This window comes from Plectropomus leopardus, chromosome 22 (assembly GCF_008729295.1).
Source record: "Plectropomus leopardus isolate mb chromosome 22, YSFRI_Pleo_2.0, whole genome shotgun sequence".
In the NCBI taxonomy this organism is placed as follows: domain Eukaryota; kingdom Metazoa; phylum Chordata; class Actinopteri; order Perciformes; family Serranidae; genus Plectropomus; species Plectropomus leopardus.
Window position 1 is genome coordinate 1835422 of NC_056484.1, and position 21799 is coordinate 1857220.

Here is a 21799-nt window from a genome sequence, read left to right on the forward strand (position 1 = left end):
ATTTATTTGTTTAAAAATCTTGATAATACATGCAAGTATTAACAAAATCATTACCTCAGAATTAACCTCTGAAAAATGAGATAGAAATGTGAATAAACAAGATGATAGCCTCGTTAATTTTTCAATTTTAAAAAGCATAAAAAAATTAATTAGAAAAATAAGAACATGTTTTTAATTGAGGATTATTAAAGATATATATGTATATAATTCTGAGATTATTAACGTGTTAAATCAGAATAACAGCAGATATTAGAATATTTTATTTATATTCCAAAATTCATAAAAATCAACACAATTTTGTGCCATGAAGACTTCTCATTAACTGAGAAAAATATCAAAAGATAAAAAAAACCCAACCTTTTCCTATAACTCTGAGATAATCTTTTTAATGTAGAAAAACATGGATGATTTTTAGGTGTGTATTTTTTTAATGTCTAAAGGAAGTTACTACATTTAATAAATACATTTTTGAACTGAGTTTGGATTAAATGTACATGGAAGTGAAACACAGTCTCGGGTAAAACAGGCTGTACAAATTAGACTGTAAAGTTGTTCTAAGTTTAATTAAATCTGGGATGTATATAATACTCCTCCTCCAGTATAAGTGTCTGTAGTATTCAGTACTTTAAAGTGACTGTACTGCTGTTTTCAGCATTTGTTTCTGACAGAATCAAAGTTGTTTTCTTCTTTATGAGGAAATACTGAAATTTGTTGCTTTTTTGACCCACTATTCAGGCTGCAGATCGCTAAACTACAATACCACTTTAATGAAAAACCTCCGTAACAAAAAATAATGCTCAAACACACAAAAGACCACTGTTCATTTTTTCCCAGGAGAATAATATTGAACAATCCCAAAAAGAGGAATGCTCTGTCTCTGTCCATGCTGGAATCGCTCAGAGAAAACCTCCTGACGGACGTCGACAGCGAGGATCTCAGAGTTGTTGTCATATCAGGTAGGTGTTTAACCCTTTAAAAGCTGGTTTGACATCAGTTTTCTTGTGTTGCCTTGAGACACCTTTCACAAGCATTCAGTTACTCTTTTTTGACAAAACATGTCACCCAAATTGCGTGAAGTTAGTAAAAGGTGACAAGACTAGAAAAAAGACCTGAAAAATAAAAGAGAGGAAGAAAATTATTCGAAAATTAACAAAAAGCAGGAAAATAATCAAGAAAACATGTATTTAAATTAGAAAAAAATATCATATATTTTCTCCCAGGTCATTTCCTCTTTTTTTTTTTTTTAACTTATTTTTGTTTTGTATTTTTTTGCAAACTTTCAGGTAATTTTCTTGTAATTTTATCTAATTTCTTGACAATATTTTGGTGTTTCTTTTGTGTGTGTGTCAGCCAGAGGTCCAGTGTTTTCATCTGGACACGACCTGAAGGAGCTGACGTCGGCTCAGGGCAGAGAATATCACACCAAGGTGTTTCACACCTGTGCAGAGGTCAGTCAGTCATGAACAAATATGTTAAATTAAATATTTAAATCAGAGGCTGATATGATAGAATTTCCCTTTTTTAACATTATTTGTTCATTTGTTGTCATTTGATTTGCGTCGGCTCTTGTGCTTCAGGTAATGACTCTGATACAAGACATACCTGTCCCAGTGATCGCCATGGTGAACGGTGTTGCCACGGCCGCCGGTTGCCAGCTTGTTGCCAGCTGTGACATCGCCGTGGTGACGGAGAAGTCCACCTTCGCCACTCCGGGAGTCAATGTGGGTTTGTTCTGCTCGACGCCGGCGGTGGCCATCGGCAGAGCCGTGCCGAGGAAGGTGAGAGCTGCAGAGGGAAGACGCTCTTTGGGTGTACTTTCAACAGAGTTTAAAAAAATGTTTTCATGCATTAAAAACTTTAAATATTCTGTTTTTGTCAGCATAAAAACTGATACTAACTTCACCATCAGAAAAAGTTTTGTCATGGCTTGCAATACAGTAATATCACTCAAACTGTGTTATATTCGTCATGTCAGGATGATATTTTTGTCAGTAATAGTAAAGAAAGTGACCCCTGACAATTCATGATTTAGAAATAGAGGAAATAGTCTTGATATTATAAGGCGATGTTGGATTATAACAACATGTCTTTTTAACCAGGTTGCCATGGAGATGCTTTTCACAGGAACTCCCATCTCCGCCCATGATGCTTTGCTGCACGGTCTGGTCAGTAAGGTGGTGCCGGAGGAACAGCTGGAGGAGGAGACGTTAGCCATCGCTCAGCGGGTGTGTCAGGCGAGCCGACCTGTTGTCGCTCTCGGCAAGGCCACTTTCCAAAGGTGAGAGGTTTCCGAAATCAGACAGACCTCTTTTCACCAGTAGCAGGTGGCACCTTGTACGATAACCTCGGCCAGCAGTGCAGAGATGTGTTTGTGCGTGAATGTGACATTTAAAAAGCATAAAAATACTTTGTGTGGCTGGAAGTCTACAAGAAATCGCGATACAAGTGCAGTCCATTCACTTTTTGCAGCCCATTTTCTACATTTTCTTTCACGTGTCTCTGTTTTGTTTCCTCCGAAGACAAATGGCTCAAGGTCGAGATGCAGCGTACGCCACCGCCTCCAAGGTGATGGTCGATAACCTCGCTCTAAGAGACGGACAGGAGGGGATCCGGGCCTTCATAGAGAAACGCAAACCGGTGTGGAGCAATAAAGCAGAGAAAGCCCACGACTGACGGACTGAAGAAGCCTTTATCACAGGAGAGAGTGATTATCCTGACTGCTGCTTGTGGTTTTCAGTCACTGGTGTGGAATAATTAGCACCAGTCGATGTTCAGTCTATGCCATGTTTAAACGTAGATGTGTAATTTGTCAGATCAAGTTTGAATTTTTGGCTTCATCTTCAGTGAGGATTTCCTCCTTTTCACTGAAACTGAAGACGAGCAGATGAACCGTCGTGTGCCTTAAAAGCTGCAGTGTGGAGATGAGAAGGAAACGTACCACCGAGAGGACTCGAGATGTTTAATGACAAAACGGACTAATAATGCTGCGCTCTGTATTTGTATAATTGTAAATGCAATAAAAAGGGTTATAAATGGTAGGAGACATTAGCACTAAGGTCTATGGGATTTTCTGTGTTCATAATGTTTAAGGTCTTCCAAGGCTTGGATGGACAGGAGACGTCAATTTTTTTAATAAAATGTCAAAGGTAAAAGCATCTGTATGTAAACAAGTAAGACGAGATGTCTCATGGTAAAATTCAGCAGTAAACATCCAAACACCTTGCTTAAATTAACTTTGTGTACTGCTAATGATGAACAGAAACTACAGCTGACACTAAGGGGAAACTGATAAACCTTTGGCACTGTAAATCTCTTTTCTTTTGGATTCTAGGTCAGTTTTCAATGAATTTTGTATCCACGGCAGTTTTTTCCCCGTTAGTGCAGTAAACAAACTTTAATGTCTCCAGAGCAATGGCAGCTGTTCTAAACTGGTGGAAAAAACATTATTTCTCAGATGTAAAGTTTAATCGATTAAAATGATAGCCATAACATAAAGCCATACTATTATTATATTGCCCACATAGTGCTATTAAATCAACTAGAGACACACAATAATATCGGCACCTCATCAGTATCTACAAGTGAAATTTCAGAACTGGTCAACATGCTGATTTCTGCTGATATCAGAACCACACACACACACACACACACATATATATATTCATAAAGTGAACATGTACAAAACAGCCATAAGTTGAAGTATTTTTCTTATTTTGCACAAAGAATATGTAATAAATGTCTCCATCTGTTGGTGAGACATTAGGATAACAGTATGTATGAGCAGGTGAGGACTAAAGTTAGGTGGGGAAAAAAGTGAATATATCAATATAATAAAGCAACATACAAAAATAATGAGTCAGTTATTTCAGCCAGTAACAGGTAAACTGTCAAGATTTTGAATAGATTTTATCATCATCATCATCATCATTATTATTATTATTATTTTTATGCCTTATATCATAATGCCATATATATACATATGGTACAAGGCAGATTTATTGTAATTTTTCTTAAAATGATGTGTGTGTGTAAAGCCTTTTAAATGTATAATTTATAATATAAGGCATCAATATGATGCCTTATATTATAAATGTATTTATTTTATTATTTATTGTTTATTATCATTTTTATTGTTGTTTTAAAATTGCACATGTAACATTTTTTTATTTATTTTTTTTATTTTTTTTTTATTTTTTTTTCCAGAATTTATAAATAGAGGAGGGTCACATCCGGTCACTTCCGGTCGCCATCTTTACTCGGTCGCGTCCTGGAAAGCGGGCAGGAGAAAGATTTCCCGGACGGAATAACTTCTAAAAATGATACAAATGAGTTCGTAAGAGCTTCGGAAACAAATATTTCCAAACTGCGGTGAGTCGATCAGCTGTTTTTATGTCTGAAAAGTTGTGAAAGAAGCGCGCGGTCACGACGGTTTGTTATGCTAACGTTAGCTAGCGTTAGCCGCCAGCTCAAACACGGTTAGCGGCGGTTTGTTGTCGGTTTCGGGTGATTTATGTACTTTTAATGGGTTTAAAAGTTTGGCGTGCTGCTTATGCTTGCATGATTCATGGCTGGCCTCGTTTCTACGGTGTGTTTTTGTTGCTAGCTAAGTTTCAGTCGGCTGCTGTTGGTGGTGATTGACTAGCTTTAGCTAGCTTCCGGCTTTGTAGCTGCACTTGTGGCTTTTTTGTGGCTAAAGATTTTCTTGTTATCTGCAGTTTTGATTCGCTGTTGTTCACTTGTGTGCAAAGAAATTACCCTTTAGTGGCAAGATAGGAGCTGCAGTCACTTTTGTGCAAGTAAGAAATTGTATTTACTGCATTGCATTGACTGTTTAAACCTAATGGTTGTGTTGACTTTATTTTGGGTTGATTTGGTCTTTGGCTCGATTCCTCTCACTGTCGCTGCTGTTTTGTTTTTTTTTTTTTATAATTGGAGCATCTATTAATAACTGAAAGCAATACTGAGCTAATTAATTGATAGACATAAATTAAATTCAATTTTTAAAAATGTAAATCAGTTTTTTAAACATTTGAAACCATAGCACATTAGCTTTATTTCTTTCAAAAACACGGTAAGAAGACATTGAGCAACCTGGCAAGAAATGTCCTGCAAAATGCAAGATATTAGTAGATCTAGAAGATTATTTCTTAAAAAGATAGTAAAAAATGTTTAGTGAACTGTATTTGTAATTATCATAACTAGCTATATATTAAAAATGCCCAAACAATACGAAGAATTTTGCAAAAAGTATAGATAATATAAATATAACATAATTTTAAATATATAATCATGATATTTATAAATATTGCTTTTCCTAAACCTTTTTCTTTTTTTCATAGACATTGTCCCTATTGTTTAACATATAGTCTTATAAATTTAGGAATATTTTGCAGTTTCTTTTCAAGTTGCTCATTGGCCATTACCATATGTTTATGCAAATTTTAACGGGTTTGCTTAAGGTTCAAAGGTTTAAATAGCCTATTCGTAAAAGGCATCTCATTGCAGCGTAAGAAAAGTGATGTAGATTCAGGTTTTAAAGGGTAAACTCTGGTGATTCTGATGCTCCGTCATAAATTGATTTTTTTGTGTGTTTTGAGCTTTGTTTTGGATAAAACAAGCTATTTTCGAATGTCATGTTGGGCTCAAGGAAATTTGAAAAGCATTTTTCACTATTTTTTTTAATATTTTATAGACTAAACATTACCAAACATTATTGTCTGTTTTTAAAGTGTCGCTACACCTCAGATGAGAAGAGCTCTGATTTTAACCTATTTAACTCTGTTGGGCCAGTTACTGGCTCCTGTGTTTAGACTAAACATTTGTCAAATCCATTTAATGTAATTTTAAATTCTATTGGAGATCTCAAGCTTTCTGAAGTTGGAAAATTGGGAATTTCCACCTCAGTGTTCATAAAACTTAAAATTTATTGTGAAAATCAATGGTTTCTAAGGTTAAATTTATCAAAACATTTAAGTCATTACAGCAGCTACTTGTATACATGCAAACTATCATTTTTAAATAACTTATTTAGTCCCAAAATGAACTGTTAATATAATATTTGGGGATTAAATAACTTTGTGAGAAGGACAGTTAGGCTGGAAACAAGCAGCTGTTTTTACTTCGGTTTTACAAAATTGTAAACAAGCTGGTTTGTACCAGAAAATGACAAAATTATGAAATGTTTTGCTACAGCTTTAACCTCTGAAACTATTTATTTTCACAATAAATCCAATATTTTGGTGGAAATTAACCATTTTTCAGGTCCCTTGAAGTTCATTTGGAAAGTTTGGGATCTCCAATAAAATTTAAAATTAGTTTGCATGAATCTGAGCAATATATAGCCAAAACACAGGAGCCAGCGATTGGTCAAGCAGAGTTTAAGAGGTTAAAAAATATAGAAACATGATTGTTGCATAGTGTTAGAATAGCAACAGCACTGTTGTTTTGAGTCTGCCACACTGAATAATATTTCATAATGAGTTTGGTGTAAACTGTTTTCGGAGGAATCTTATCACAAGAACAATTGTTGGTCTGTTAAACCATTTGTAATTTTAGTTTTAATGCTTAAACATGCATTCGTCAGTTTATTGGCAACAATTTCCATAATAATTGTGCGAGGATTTGCTGCTTACTTGGCTGGACAAACAAACAAATATGACTGAGCTATGACAAATTTGGTATTTTTGTATTTATTTGATAGACCTAATGATTAACCAAGAAAATATTTAGCAGACCAACAAATAAAATGATTGTGCTCAGATCAACAGGTTTGTGGAATTTATTTTGTATAATATTTTTAAATGTATGTGGAAGAAATTTTAAGGATGACCCGTATTTAAGCTGCTGCTATTCTTGTTTTTTTTGTTTTTTTTGTTTTACTTTGAAGAAATTGTACAAGTTGAAATTTAGATGCTAGAGACCACAGTGATGGGGATAATAATCTAAAATTTTTAAGAACAGAAGGTCACTTTGTCACTGACCTGTTTAGGTTGTAGTTACACTTGAACGCCCAGATGATGGCGTGGTTGTGTTAATCTTAGAGCTTAAAACCCGGAAGCTGCACAGAGCTGCTATCAGGAAATAAAACAAATACTCAGGCTGCAGATATGAACTTCATATCAACTTTTTTAGGTTTTTGAAGGCTAACTTAAGGATGTGGGATGTGTGATCCGTGCAGCTCAGCGAATCACTGCCAGTTCCTCACAGAGTTATTAAATGTTTTTGGAGAAACTAGTGTAAAGTGTACAATTGAAAATATTTAGGGCATATCACAGTAACAGAATGTCATAATTAACAGCAATGGTATTGTCTGTAACCAACTATCCTCATGTTGTTAAAAACTATAGTGTTATTATTCTATTGTCGAATATGTAAAACTTAAATATGGTTTTGGTTTTGAGAACTCTATTAATGTATATTTCAGAAGAAGGGGAAAAAACCCACCATTGTCTTTTGTATTCTTGGAATTTGTTGTAATTTCGCATAACATGTTCGAAATAAAATGATAAAATGAAATGAAATGAAACTGTAGCTGAAACTATTAACTATTATCGTTAAGTTTCATTGCAAGTTGAACTTCTCCTGATAACCTTTTTAATTACTGGTTAATATTAATCAATATCTATACATAATCTTTCAATTTAATATATGAATTTTCAGAAAATAGTGAAAACTATGACATGTTGAAATAGCTTTCTTTTATTGACCATTCGAAATCCAAAGATTTTTAATTTTGATTTTATTCATAATACTCCAAAAACAGAGAATAGCAGCAAATCCTCACGAATGACGGCACAAATGTTTGGCATTTTCCATGACAAATGACTTGAACAATCATACTGACTATCAAAAAAACGCAATAATAATGCAAAATAACTTTCTTTTAATTTAGTGTCCCATTTAATCCTTTTAGCACTGATTTGCAGTTTCAGAAAACACAATCTTCGGCTCTGCGGGACATTAGTGTCAGCATGTGTTTGGCAGCTGTTAGTAATTTTGTTTCAATTGCTTTCCAATCAACAACTTATTCCAGAGAGCTATTCTGAGCCCTCTAATATTTATCTTCTCATTTATGCAAATTGCTTCCCAAAATAACACAACTGAGCTCCTCTCAGCACAAATTTGTCATCTCATTTACACAAGTTTTCACGCCGCTGACAACAAACGTCTTTTGCAGGCCTCAGACGCGGGATCGTGTTGTTCCCTGGAGTTTATTCATCCGATTGATGTGACGTTCAACTGAAGCCGTCTTCAGTTATCCTGAAAGATGCAGCAACAACGTCAACAGGCAGCTGAATGATGCCGTCAGGTAACCAGCTACCTCTTATTATAATGTCTTCATCATCAGATTATTTACTTTGGTATAACTTACTTCTTTCCCCAGGCTGTGAGACTCCTCAACTCCTCCTTCGACGCCAAAACTTCAACTTTAATTTCTTTTCTTCTTAAACCACGTTTAAGAAAAATGACAAATAAATCTACCTGTTACCTTGTACCTTGCACCTTATTTTTCATGTCTGTGTATTTTTTTAATCATGCTGTATTTTAGCAGTTCTTGCATTTATTTTCATTATCAATTCGTCTGCCATTTCCCCCCATGATCAATTATTTGGTTAAATTATCATTTAAATATCTCATGAGACTGGAAAGCTGAAAATTCTCACTATTTGAAAAGTTGTAATTAGGAATAAAAAGATTTTGCTTTTAAAAGTATTTAATTTAAAATAACATTGTTTGGATGATTGAATAAATTATTAATTTATTTAATCTCTGGGTTGTAGTTTATCCCCATTAACAGAAAAAAATGAAAAGATGGAAGTGTCCCAAGTATAAATATCACTCTGAAATCAAACATATTAGAGATAATATCTCACTCTTGTTTTACTGGGAAAAAAACTACTATTTATCTTTAGGTGTTGCTGCACGAAGTCTCTAAATACTCTGATTAATCGCTTAGCAATTAAATGTAAAATAAAACTAATTCCTATCATAAACCCTCAATATTATGGTTTAAAATAGCTCATTTTGTCCGACTAGCAGTCAAAAACCAAAAGATATTTATGACCATTTATGTAAAACAGAGAAAAGCAGCAGCTCTCACATTTAAGAATCTGAAGTTTGAAGTCAGTGAAAGTTTTGTGACATTTTTTAGCTTGAGCTATGACACAGTGATCAATATATTATCAAAGTATTAATTAAATTCATAAAAAATATTAATAATTTGTTGATAGACTTTGTTGATAGATTTTTTGCAGTATGAGTGAGGTATTCCTGTTTTTCCCTTGTTATCTTGATGTAGAATTATTACAGAACATAAACCAAAATATTACTGATGTAATTTTAAGATTAATGTATGTTTTAGGGCTCAGAAAAAAAAATGTTTCTGCCATTTTAATGTGATCTGTAACGTCATGTACAGGGATATTTAACAGATTTATCACCTGTGTGCCATATCATATTATTCACAATAATACCAGTAAAACTTGTAATAGGATGAGAAAAAATCATCAAAAATCATCAATATTTTGACTTGTTGGTGTAATATCATCATACCGTTAAGCACGGCATCAACAAGTGTGGCGGCGAGCAAAAATGCCAGCAGTTACTTTTGAAAAACTAAAGAAATGAGAAATCACTTTTGTTTAGTTTTTACTGAATATTTCAAGGCAAATTGTTACGTTTATGCTAAAAAACATAACACTTATTTTGTTGCACTTTTAATATAATATAATATAATATTACTATATGATTCTTGTTGTTATAATTGTAATGTTCTTGAAAATAATAATTTTTTTATATTGTTAAATATTTTGTCATATCACCAAGAACATCGGTATCACAAAAACCCCGAAATATTGTGACATTATTTTAGGGCCATATTTCCTACGACTTATTGCTTCTTAGCTAATTTAAAAACATTTTTCATTATTAGTGGAAATCCTTGTAAAAACAGCCCCCTCCTGATTTACAGCATGTCAAAGATGGAGCCAAAGATTAATTTTCACCCTCTTCATTTTATTAAGCAAAGTATCAGAATGATCTGCAATTAGTTTTTTTTAACAAAAAAACAAAACAAAGATAACTTAGGGAATGTAATGAACAGTACGGCAATACTGCAGGAAAATAACTGCTTTAAACCAGAGTATGATGAATAATAATCACAATAATAAAAGGGAATGTGGCTGAATAAATGTTGAAATGTGTGATTTACACATTTGGGACATGTAATGTGTGTGTGTGTGTGTGTGTGTGTGCGTGTGCGTGTGCGTGTGTGTGTGTGCGTATGCGTGTGCGTGTGCGTGCGTGTGTGTGTGTGCCAGATGACTCTGTATGCCAGTAGAAGTGCCAGCAGCTGAACAGTAGTTGATATGACAGTGTTGAGAATAATGAGACGTAATGAAGAAAAGCAAACTTATACTGAAACTAGTTCACATCCGTCTCTGGCTGCATGTGCTCGACATGTGGTAACGACAGTACAGCGATTAAAAAAACACGTTACCTATGGTTACATAGCAAAATCAGATGACTTAAAGCCATCAAACCAAAACAATATATATTATTAGCCCTCACAAATTAGCTCTCTATTCCTTGAGTTTCTAATCAGGGTTTGAAATTAAGCAAAAACTACACTGGCCTCAAATACGTGTAAATACGCAACGTACTGTACTTCACGTATGAAAGAGAGATTAATTGCACATCAGTTAATCAGGAAGGAATATTATCACTGAAACTAGGGATGTCCCGATCGGATCGCTGTCAGGCCTGATTCATTTACTGATCAAAATGGTTATTTTTTGTTGTTCATATTTAGTAAACTATATTTACTATAATGTTGTAATGAGCAGAATTGTTACTGATTTGAATTTGTTGTGGCTGAGAATGTTAATGCTCAGCTATAATGCTACTTGGAAATTTAAATATTTAAATTATTTATAATTTTCTGTACTTTGCAGCACTAACATCTGAGAGAATTTCTGAAGACACATTTTAGTTTATTTACTTTTTTAGAAAAAAAAGGCTGCACTAAGAGGAATTGAGAACAATTTCTTAAGACGTTTTTGTTTACTTGGTTATTTTATAAAACAAAACTAATACTGCACTAAGTGGGGTTATGATAAGAGCCATATAAAAATAAGTTTAGTTTTATTAGTTTGTTATTTTATAAAAGTAAAACAAAAAAAACCCTTAAGGAACTGTTTGGATTGCAGAGCTATACATAGATATACATATACACTGGATTGAGTGTGCAGCTGTATTATTCAGATAAGTACAAGTATCAGATCAGGACTCAATATCAAATGATCGATCAGGGACAAAAAAACTCGATCGGGACATCCCTAACTGAATCTGAAAGTCTAAAAACAAACACTAAAACCCTGCTCTTTCTACGGTGGAGGCGCTTCAAAATTGAAATGGAAATCAAAACTTACAGCGACTCGGTTCATCACTGCTCTCTAACTCTATCATTGGACACAGTATTCTCTTTGAAAAATAACATTCACAAGCATATAGAGTAAATCCATCTCTAATGTAAATATCTGGAAGTAACATATAAAAAAATAAAGATGGAAAACAAATCAGTTTTGCTTTTTCAGGAGATTTTTGCTCCCCTGCTACTGATAACAACTCAGCATATTAACAAAAGAAATCCACTGTACATATCAGACTCTAAAAGATATATACTGTCACCTCTTGTTTGTGATTTACATCCAAAAATAAAATAAAATCTTCAGTCAGTTTTTTTCTCTCTCTTTTTTAAAGTGATCAGTAAAAACATCGGAGGCTGGTGCGTCCTGCAACGTTACGATGCAGCGAGACAGTCAGAAGGTCAGTACTTCACACATAAAGAACAACGGAGCAGAAACTAAACTCCTAACAGAGCCGAGACTACTGCTCGTCTTTACCACAGTGTCAGTGACTACACCTCAGTTTATTTATTTTTTACAGTGTGTTGCCATTTTTCTATCGTCCAATCACAGCAGCATGGACTCCTGCATGGCAAACGCCTCCTGTGCGTGCCTGTAGTGTGGTCCTCCGAACAGCTGGGGGAGCTGCTGCCTCATGACGGGCTGCTGCTCCTGGAACTGTGTCCTGTAGTGAAGCAGCCCGTCCGGTTTCGGGGGGAAAGTGAACTCCTGAACGGGAGACATTTGTGCTCGCTGGAAGCTGGGCGAGCGGGGCATCCCACCTGGGGACTGAGGGGACAGCTCATCCTCCGGCGCCCACGGGAGCCCATCTACAGGCCGCCGGGGCCCGCCGTCCGGCAGATAGTGCGCCTCGCCTCTCCGGTGCCCCTCAAACCTGTAGTCCACCGGGGCGTAGACCTGCGCGGTGGAGGTGAGCTGCTGCAGGTAGATCGGGGTGGAGCTGCCCTGGGTTTCCAGCTGAACTGAGTGCTCCGGGGGCGGCCTGGCGTTTCGGGGGTTGTGTGGCGGCCCCCGGCGGTAGGTGGTGTAGGAGTTGTTCATGAGCGCCTTCTCTGGGGAGAGGCTGTTGGTCGGCCGCTGGGTGGTGGCGTACGCTCGTTCCCCGTACACCAAATTTGTGGGTGGAGTGAAGCGGGCGGGCGGAGTGTAGAGTCTGTCGTCCCCTCTGTGGTCCAGGCTCACGCTGTACGCCGGATGGAGGATGGGGACTTCGGTCGTGGTTCTGCCCGGGGAGTGCTGCTGCGGAGGGGTGTGGTACTGGCTGACCGGGTAGCCGACCTTGACCCCTCCTGGACTGTTGTGGGGGAATGTGGGAGGAAGCGGGTGTTTGGTCATCCTGGGTCCTGATGCGACGGAGACGACGCTCCCGGCCAGGCTGGCGCCGCGGCCTGGGCTGCCCTGATGGAGGGACGACACACTGAAGGGCGTCTCACTGCGAGGGGTCCTCATTCTGGACGGAGGTCTGTCGAGCTCCAGGATCTCAAAATCCTGCTCTGGCAGCCCGGGTACGTTGTCGTACTGGGAGGCGTTGGAACCTCGGTCAGCGCCGGGGATGAAGCCCTTGGAGCGCGGCCGGCGGTGGGGCAGAGCACCATCTTCAGGGCTGGATGGCGCCGGCGAGGCCCCTCTGCTCAGCGGCCCCTCCCGCGCTGCTGCTTTGAACGCCTCCAACTTCATCTCGGAGGGTTTGACCCAGCGCGGAGTGATTTCTTTGCGAGAGCTGGAGGCGGCGTTGGAATTGTGGTTGGCGGTGGCGTGGCTCTGAGGCCGCCCTCTATCCCCTGTGATGAGCTGCGGCGTAGGGGTGGGGGCTGATGTCGGCGTCACTCCCCTCTCGGGCGTGGTGGACGTTGACTGCCTCTGCTGCTCATTGGGGATCTCCCCTGACCCCCTGGAGCGGGCGTCCCTCCTGTCACCCCTATGGCGGCGGATCGATTTCTCAAGCGAGTCCCGGCGTGACCGGCTCGGGGGCCGACTGTCCCGCTGGCGGTCTGGTAAAGGACTCGGGTCCCTGGGAGGCTCGACTGGCTCAGCGTGGCTTTGACCGTTGGCCACGTGGTTCACCGCTGCTGCCGCCACCTCAGGAGGAAGCTGCCCTAAGGGCTTCTTGGGAAATTCCTCGTCTTTACCTGCAAAACGTAAAACAGAAGAAACAAATCAAAGCGCCGTCAGGAAACCTCGGCGAGCGTTGATGGTTTGACACACTGTGGCGCTGATTCACATCAGATGAGGAGTCACAACGGGGACATGGATTCATGCAACACCACTGCCATAGAGAGGTCAAAAATAACGGAGAATTACATTCACGACGACACAGAAATACTTTTCCACAGGCGGAGCGCAGAGGACAGAAAAAAACATCAGAAATAGTCTTTGATATTAATTCACTGCTTGCCGGAGGGCCTCAATTAGGGAGTGACATTCAGTCGAGTGGTCTGAGAAATTATGAGTTTCACTCCATTTCATTAAACTGCACTTAGCTGCAGCAGCGGCCCCGACTCCGAAGGTCACAGAAATAGTTCTTGATAAATGAACCACGTTAAATGTACTGAGACTGATACGTACAAGCATAAAAGCCGCAGAAATATTTCTTCACTCAGGCTGCTTAGCTTGCACCAAACTTCCGATGCTACACGTAACAAGTTAAAACATTAATATAGAAAGTTTCTGCTTTGAAAGAAATAAAAAAGTACAGTTGACAGGAAGATAAACAGAGTGCAGACACAGTGATGGAGACGTTGTTGGGGACCGGGAGGGAAAGTGAGATCACCAGTCGGGCCGGGAGGCAGCAGCTGGAGGAAGACGACGTGCTGTGGGAGTGATCCAGGAAGTGAACTTTTTGGAATTTCACAAACTTAAGAGTCAGTCCTTGACGAGTTCATCAGCTGACCTTGGCCTGTATTTTCCTCTTGTGGTTAAATTAAAAGAGTAAACTAACCGAAACTACCTCATCAAGTTTTCTCTCAGCAGAATTTGATTTGTGGGAAAAAAGTGACTTTTTGCCAAAATAAATTCCTTTAAAGTGACAACAGTGTTGTAAAGTGTTTTTCTGAGCACCAAATTAATCCTGTTGTGTGTTTTTGTCGTTTTTCAGGATCCCTCTTCGGCGGAGACCACCTGGACTACAAACTGGTGAGTAAACCGGCTTATAGCTCCTGTGTGTATTTTCACATGTAGTGCAGGACGAAAGTTTACTTTTCCCGCAGAATCTCGCAGAAAACTTGAAAAATCTTGACTGCTAACAGCACGGAGACGACTCAGAGACTTTTGACGGCAAACGACGTAGAGAAACCACGTGATTCCAGCGCAGTTATACTATTGGCTCACAAACCTTTTTAGAAACATTAACCACTAGACATCTAACAGAGATTTAAAAAAAAATAATTTTTTTGGACCCATCAAATTTTTTTAAACTATTTTTTTCGCAATCAGAATTTTGTCAATATTTTTTTCTAAAGAAAAACTTTTTTAAAAACTTGAGAAAAAAAAAACGCCCTAATGTATGATTGAAAAAAGTATTTGTCTATATAAAACTGTTATCATTAAGTTAGTTATTCCTGACGTAAATAGCGTGTATTTCACTTATTTAAGTAAAATGTTAAATAAAAAAAACGTTTTTAAGTGTCTAAAAATGTAGAATTATAACAAATTCTAATTGAAATTTAAGTTCAATATTCTGAATGTAACAGCTGTGCAGAATGATCAAATATTTATCACTACAGTTAATACAGTGTGTATTTAACAGAATTGAATGAATATATATATATATATATATATATATATATATATATATATATATATATATATATAAAATAAAGTGGAGACTCTCCTGTAGTGTAGTGGGAAAAAAATCACGTGGATGAATAATTTAAATTTCCTTCACTTTAAAGGATTTGTGAAACAATAGTGTCACATTAGGTCTTAAAGACTGAACCTCCTCTCAAGAATACGAGCCTTGTTTGAGCTTAACAGATTTTATTTTGTCCTCCGTGTTTCTTACTTCATGACTGAGCTGTTAAGGTCCTGATATTGTTTGGCCGCGAGCAGGAATCGTTATCGTTTTTATTTCTCGCAGCTGGAAGGAGGAAGTGATTTCAGTGCAGTGAGAGAGTGTAAAACAGCGAATCCTGTCTAACCTTGCCTCGAGCAGCTTTAACACCAGGAGAGTATAAATGCTGCTGTTGAGGCTTTTACCTCGCTTATAAACAAAAGGTCGGAGGGAAGTAAAAATCAAAGTGATGCTATTGGATCATAAAATCACATAAAAGATGCAATTTTTCCTTTTTTTCACAGGGAAATGTGTCAAACTGAAACCTTTTCTTATCTTTTATACTATAAAAAACAAGAAAAGGTTTCGGTCTGTCAAGAACCTTCCCTCCAAACGATGTGCTCTTGCACCTTTTTCTTATCTTTTTACATTTTCTGACACAGCTGTTGGTAGCTTTCAGAGTCCAGATATTGGCGTAAACGTCTTTTTGCAGGGGTTAGTCACAGACGAGAAGTGAATCCAAACGCTGCCACCAAACACTCATCCAGCTGCTGTTTGCACCGAGTAAATTACACTGCGGTGGTGATGCGGTTAGGAAAAAAACAAACCGTCTCTTAACTCAAACTAGGCCGAGTAAAGTTCAAAACCATGAAACCACTGTCGTTCAGTTCAGATTCGCACACAAAAATGCTAATTTAAAAAATATCGCCCCTCGTCTTGCACACCAGCAAATTTGGTAGCAGATGGTTGTTAAAACAGAAGTTAAACAAAAGCCTCCAGTGTTTGGAAAAGTGGCTCATTATCTTGTCAGCGGGCAGGGAAACCAACAGACAGCTCCTGCTAAAGCTGTGTGGGCTCTGGAAGAAAGCACAAATCTGGGCTCCTTCTTCAGCTACTTTATGAAAGTTAAAAAAATCCTCCGAAAAAAGCAGCTGCTGGTTTAGAGGACTCACCGACTAATGACTGAAGTTAGGAACATGACACCAAAAATTGTTACGTGAAAGGGACAATTCATCTCAAAATCAAAAATACATGCGTTGTTGTATCTTAAAAATTGATTATTCTGACTCAGTAACTCATCTGTAAAAATATGTCTGTATTTATTATCAGTACAGCTGTTTTCTTGTGCTGCGCTCGGACGGCTTTCACGAGCTGTTTGACCCTTTGAAACCGAGCAAACTGGTTTGATTTTTTTTCTTTAACATCAGATGAGAAGCAATAACCAGCCTGGCAAAAACAAAGAAAACTACCTGAAAAATTAGTTTTTATAAAAATCAAAAAAAATCTTTAAAAAATTGGGGAAAATGTCCAACTTTATTTACAATTTTAACAAATTTAAAATTATACAGAACAAATATATATATTTCCAGCAGGTCATCTTCTTGTTTGTTTCTATTTTTTACTGTTTTACTTTTTTTTTTTGCTTGCTTTCATTTAACATCACAAACTAAGTTGGTCATTGTCTTCTGCCCATTTCTGAAATAAATCTAACCAGTTTGCTCGGGTTTTAAAAGGTTAAATAGTAAATGTCCGTGTCAAATGTTGACAAAAAGCAGTGATACTCGGCCGAAAAATAACTCCGATTAGCTTCCAAACAGATAAAAAACCTCCCAGTTACCTGCATAATGCTGTGCTTTTGTTTTCCACCTGAGGACGCATTATGTTACCTGACAGACGTTTATGGACACAGCTAAAATTTTATAACCACTTGACTTTGAAATTAAAACATAAAAGAGTAGAAAAAACTGAAGATAAAAAAAGAGGAGAGCCAGCCACTGCAGGACTGAAGCAATGCATCCCAACTTATTAAAAAATATTAACACGGGGATAAAAAAAACAGCTGGAAGACTAGTTTGTGAAGGAGAAACCCGAGTGCTGTTGGACAGACAGGCGACAGACAGGACAGCGGGACTGACGAACGAACGGACTGACTGAGGGACAGATGGACAGAGACATGGAGAGGGGAAGACCAGTCAGGATAGCCCACCGGTTACTGTTGTAGGAGGGAATGTGGCCCCCGCTCACGGCCACACTTTTGTTGTTGTTGGCTAACATTGTTTGAAAGAAGAGGGAGAGAAGGCAGATTAATGAGGAGAGCAAGATTAGAAACACACACACACACACACACACACACACACACACACACACACACACACACACACACAGCTAATCTCAAATACAGCTACGAGCTACAGGACAGCAGGAGGACACACGAACTGCCGAAAATACAAAAAAAGAGAAGCATCTGTTTTTTAGGGATCATATCAGATGGGTTGCTGTTTTTAATCACAGATTGTCTTTACTTATTTTTTAAATATTTGTGTAAAAACCACAACTCGTGTTTCACCAAGATTTTTAAATAATAGCTTTTTTTTTGCTAATACACTAATCGTTGCTTATAAAGACAGACAGTGTAAAACAAAAAAAAAAAACCTGACAAATTTAAAACTGGTTTTTCAGTAAAAAACAAAAACAAAATAATCAGTTTACAGTGATTTAATATAGAAAAAAATCTTCAGTTTTTACTTAATAATGAATTTGAAGTGTTTTCGTCTTGGGCTAATTAGGGATATTACAAACATTGCTTTTTTCAACTAACAAAAGTATTCAGATTACAATAATTTTTTATAGAAAAAACCTAAAATTTTACTTAATAATGAATTTAAAAAATGTTTTTTTTTGTCTTAGACTAGTTGGGGACATTGATAACTAATAATATTTTTTTTTCAGTAAAAACCCAAAATATTCAGTTTACAATAATTTAATATTTTCAAAAAATCTTCAGTTTTCACTTAATAATGTTTTTGTCTTAGACTAGTTAGTGACAGTGAGAAGGTAATAATAATTGCCTTTTTCAGTTTAAAAAAATCCATTTACTATACATTAATATAGAAAACAAATCAATTTTTGCTTGATAATGAATTTTAGAAGGTGTTTTGGTCTTAGACTAATCAGGGATATCAAAATCCTTAAATTAATAAATGTTTTTTTTTTTTCAGAAAAAAACAGTTTACAATGATTTAATATTAAAAAAAAACAGTCTTCTTCTTCACTTTTTTCTTGATAATTAATGATAAAAAAGTGATGCTGAAAACCTAATAATAATAATTACTACTTGCAAAAACATATTTGTGTACACCTGTGTATATTGTATTAGTTCAGGTGAAGGGCTTCCATTTAGAGATTTCAGTTTCAGTTAATTTTGCTTACGATAGCTTTTCGATGCACATCCATTATCTGGTAACTAAATGAGATTTTTCGGGGGCTGTTGGTGATTCTCTGTCTGTGTGCTTCAGGCTGTAGCAGTACCTGGTGCGGGCAGCTCCAGCTTCGCCCTCCTGAGCTCCGTCATGGACGCCTGCAGCTGCTCGATCACAAAGTCGTCCTCGAAGAAGAAATCTTTGGACAAAGTCACCTGCAGAAACTCCACCAGCTCCTCCATGGACAGCTTCATCAGGTGCTCTATAAATCACACACACAGATGAGTCGTTTTCAGTCTCTGACAGGTGGACACCAGCCGGCTCCAGCATGTAGACTAAACCATCTTACTCTTGTGCAGTTTGAGGATCGTGTAGGACATGCTGGGCAGCACTCGTTCCCCCTCCAAGATGTAGATGTCCCAGATCCTGAGGGTGAGGGTGAAGGGAGTCTGGACACAAACAGAGCCAAAGGTCAGTAGATATTATTGTTTGTTTTGTTTGTTTTTTATAGACTGATGTATTGTCACATAAAGGATAAGGCTAAGGTCATATACAGTATATTAAGTTTTTTGTCAACAAATCCCTCAAAAAACCCAAAATTACCAATTTGTTAATTCATCTGTCAATACTGTCTGACTTCTGTACCCGAACCACCTGGTTCCTTGATTCCATACATTTTGAAAAATGACTCACGAATCATCAATTAATGGGTCTTCAAGAATTTAATCAAACGTGAAATTTAATCGATTAATCGATAGGCTATGAAATGCTGTCAGCGTATCTGCAATATGTTACTGTGAGCTTTCACTGAGGAAAAAAACTGCATTTGGTATTGTTTGACACAAGCAAAGTCTTTATGTTTTTATCAAATCATGATTAATCGATCGTTAATTTTACCGATTAATCAATAAGAGAAAGTGCTTACAATTCGCAAACCTAATCACAAATATACATAGAGTAATATTTTTTTGTGAAAGCTTCAGTTATTGTCTTTAAAAGCTGGGAACTAAAAATGGGTTTTTAGAGGTGATTTAAAAGAAGTCACTGATTCTGCCAGCATTGTCTGCCAAGCTATCTTGAAGTTGTTTTTCTCCGATTTGTAGCTTAAATGTGCTTAACGAGTTCATTGAGAGTTGGCTATACTTCACACACACACACACACACACACACACACACACACACACACAAATGTATAAAACATTAAAATAATTAGGAAACTCCTCCCTAAGTATTGTGGTAAATTCTAAGAAATCACTTTACACTAAACATGTTTGGCTATGGGATGCCTAAACAACAAAAGAAAAACTTGTTGCGTTTTCATATTTGGTTTGTGGGGTTATCGTACTCACTCTGTCCAGGAAGCACTGGAAGAACCACTTCATGGTGTAGAGACTGGTGAACACCTCTTGGTTGTCCTGCAGCAGCACAAACAAACCCAAAAGAAATTCACATTTAGTGCATTAGAAAGTTACTTTTGAGCTTTAAAAGATGAAATAGAGGAATGCCAGTAAGCCATAATGGTAACAAAAGCAGCATTAACTTGTCAATATATTAAACTTTTCTATATGTCCCAAACATATAAACATAATATTATTTTCAAAATTAGTAGTAATAATTGATGCTGTGGAAACTAGAGAAAGTGCTCTGTGATAATAACACAATAGTTTAATTGAATCCCTGGGTTATTTGGATAGATTTTAGTATTATGAGCAGTTGTTTAATTTTTCAGCACTTGTTGCATTATTAATTGCTACAACAGTGTTCATGTGTCTCACCAGGTGCTGTTTCAGTTTGGGCATCATCTTCTTGAGGACGCGGTCATGGTGCTCCTGGAAACGCATCAGCTTTGGGAAACCGGGGATGAAAAACCCTAAAGGTGAGTACATAAGAAATAGATGAATTAAATGGTGCTGACTCACATTCAATCACATTTTAAAATGTGTTTCTTGATAACATATTTGGATATTTTTATGACATACTATGATTTTTATATGACATTTTGTGGCACAATGTGACGTTTTTATATTTTCTTGTGTATATTTTCTTTGTATGTCTTTCTCTTCTTAGAAAAGGCCAAAAGCGTCATAATTGAGCTTGTCAAAAAAATGGCAGAAAACTGCACAGTATAGTATGGCTCAAAACATCTAATTTTGAAGTGTCCTAAAAATGTCTGAAAACGACTTATTATACCTTGTAGAGTCGCGCCATAGCATACAATGTCGAAACAAAGGCCAAAAAAGTCATTATTTAGCATGTCAAAAAAATGGCCAAAAACCGCATAGTATAGTAAGGCGAAAAATGTCAAATTTTGAAATGTCCCATAAATGGCTGAAAAAGATTTATTATACCTTATAGAAACACACCATAGCATACAATGTCGAAACAAAGTCCAAAAAAATCATAATTAAGCATGTCAAAAAAAAGGCAAAATAAACCAAATAACATGCCGAGAAAAGTCAAAGCATAAAAAGTTGCAAAAACTGTGAAAAACTGCATAATATGGGAATTCAAAAATGTCAAAAAAGGGCATGTCTCAAAAAACGCTGAAAATTGCTTAAAACTGCATTAAATAGCGTGTTGAAACATGCCATAGCAGAGAAAGTTGCAAAAACGGCCAAAAACACAATGATTCAACAAGTTGAAAAAATGACCTGAAAAGCAAGGCTATAGTATGGCAAAAATGTCAAAAAGGGCACGTCCCAAAAAACGCTGAAAATAGCTTAAAACTGCATTAAATAGCGTGTTGAAACACGCCATAGCATAGAAAGTTTAAAAAAAGGCCAAAAACAACATAATTCGGCAAGTTGAAAAAATGACCTGAAAAGCAAGGCTATAGTATGGCAAAAATGTCAAAAAATGTCACGTCCCAAAAACAGCTAAAAAAAGCTTAAAACACAGTTAAATAGCGTGCTGACACACGCCATAGCATAGAAAGTTGCAAAAACGGCCAAAAACACTATAATTCAACAAGTTGAAAAAATGACCCGAAAAGCAAGGCTATAGTATGGCAAAAATGTCAAAAAAGGGCATGTCTCAAAAAACGCTGAAAATTGCTTAAAACTGCATTAAATAGCGTGTTGAAACATGCCATAGCAGAGAAAGTTGCAAAAATGGCCAAAAACACAATAATTCAAAGTTGAAAAAATGACCTGAAAAGCAAGGCTATAGTATGGCAAAAATGTCAA

At 37.0% G+C, this 21799-nt stretch overlaps 2 protein-coding genes and 1 long non-coding RNA gene across 3 annotated transcripts in view; 2 read left to right on the forward strand and 1 right to left on the reverse strand.

Moving 5' to 3' along the window:
* Nucleotides 1-406: 406 nt before the first annotated feature.
* Nucleotides 407-3051, forward strand: echdc3 (enoyl CoA hydratase domain containing 3). Its single transcript, XM_042511463.1, has 5 exons — nucleotides 407-956; nucleotides 1351-1448; nucleotides 1578-1778; nucleotides 2100-2278; nucleotides 2520-3051. The coding sequence occupies exons 1-5, from the start codon at nucleotides 794-796 to the stop codon at nucleotides 2671-2673; spliced, it is 795 nt and encodes a 264-aa protein (XP_042367397.1). The 5' UTR covers nucleotides 407-793; the 3' UTR covers nucleotides 2674-3051.
* A 1200-nt stretch (nucleotides 3052-4251) lies between these two features.
* On the forward strand, nucleotides 4252-8418 carry LOC121961152. Its single transcript, XR_006107027.1, has 3 exons — nucleotides 4252-4368; nucleotides 8177-8308; nucleotides 8384-8418. It is a non-coding gene; the product is annotated as an uncharacterized LOC121961152 (long non-coding RNA).
* A 1575-nt stretch (nucleotides 8419-9993) lies between these two features.
* The window catches only part of LOC121961673 (USP6 N-terminal-like protein), a 14955-nt gene continuing 3149 nt past the window's right edge, over nucleotides 9994-21799 (reverse strand). The window contains exons 2-6 of the mRNA XM_042511742.1: nucleotides 20390-20484; nucleotides 19964-20029; nucleotides 18964-19063; nucleotides 18724-18876; nucleotides 9994-13555 (exon numbers count right to left, since the gene is read on the reverse strand). Coding sequence (XP_042367676.1) covers nucleotides 11973-13555; nucleotides 18724-18876; nucleotides 18964-19063; nucleotides 19964-20029; nucleotides 20390-20484 — 1997 coding nt within the window. The 3' untranslated portion in view covers nucleotides 9994-11972. The remainder of the gene's footprint in view (nucleotides 13556-18723; nucleotides 18877-18963; nucleotides 19064-19963; nucleotides 20030-20389; nucleotides 20485-21799) is intronic.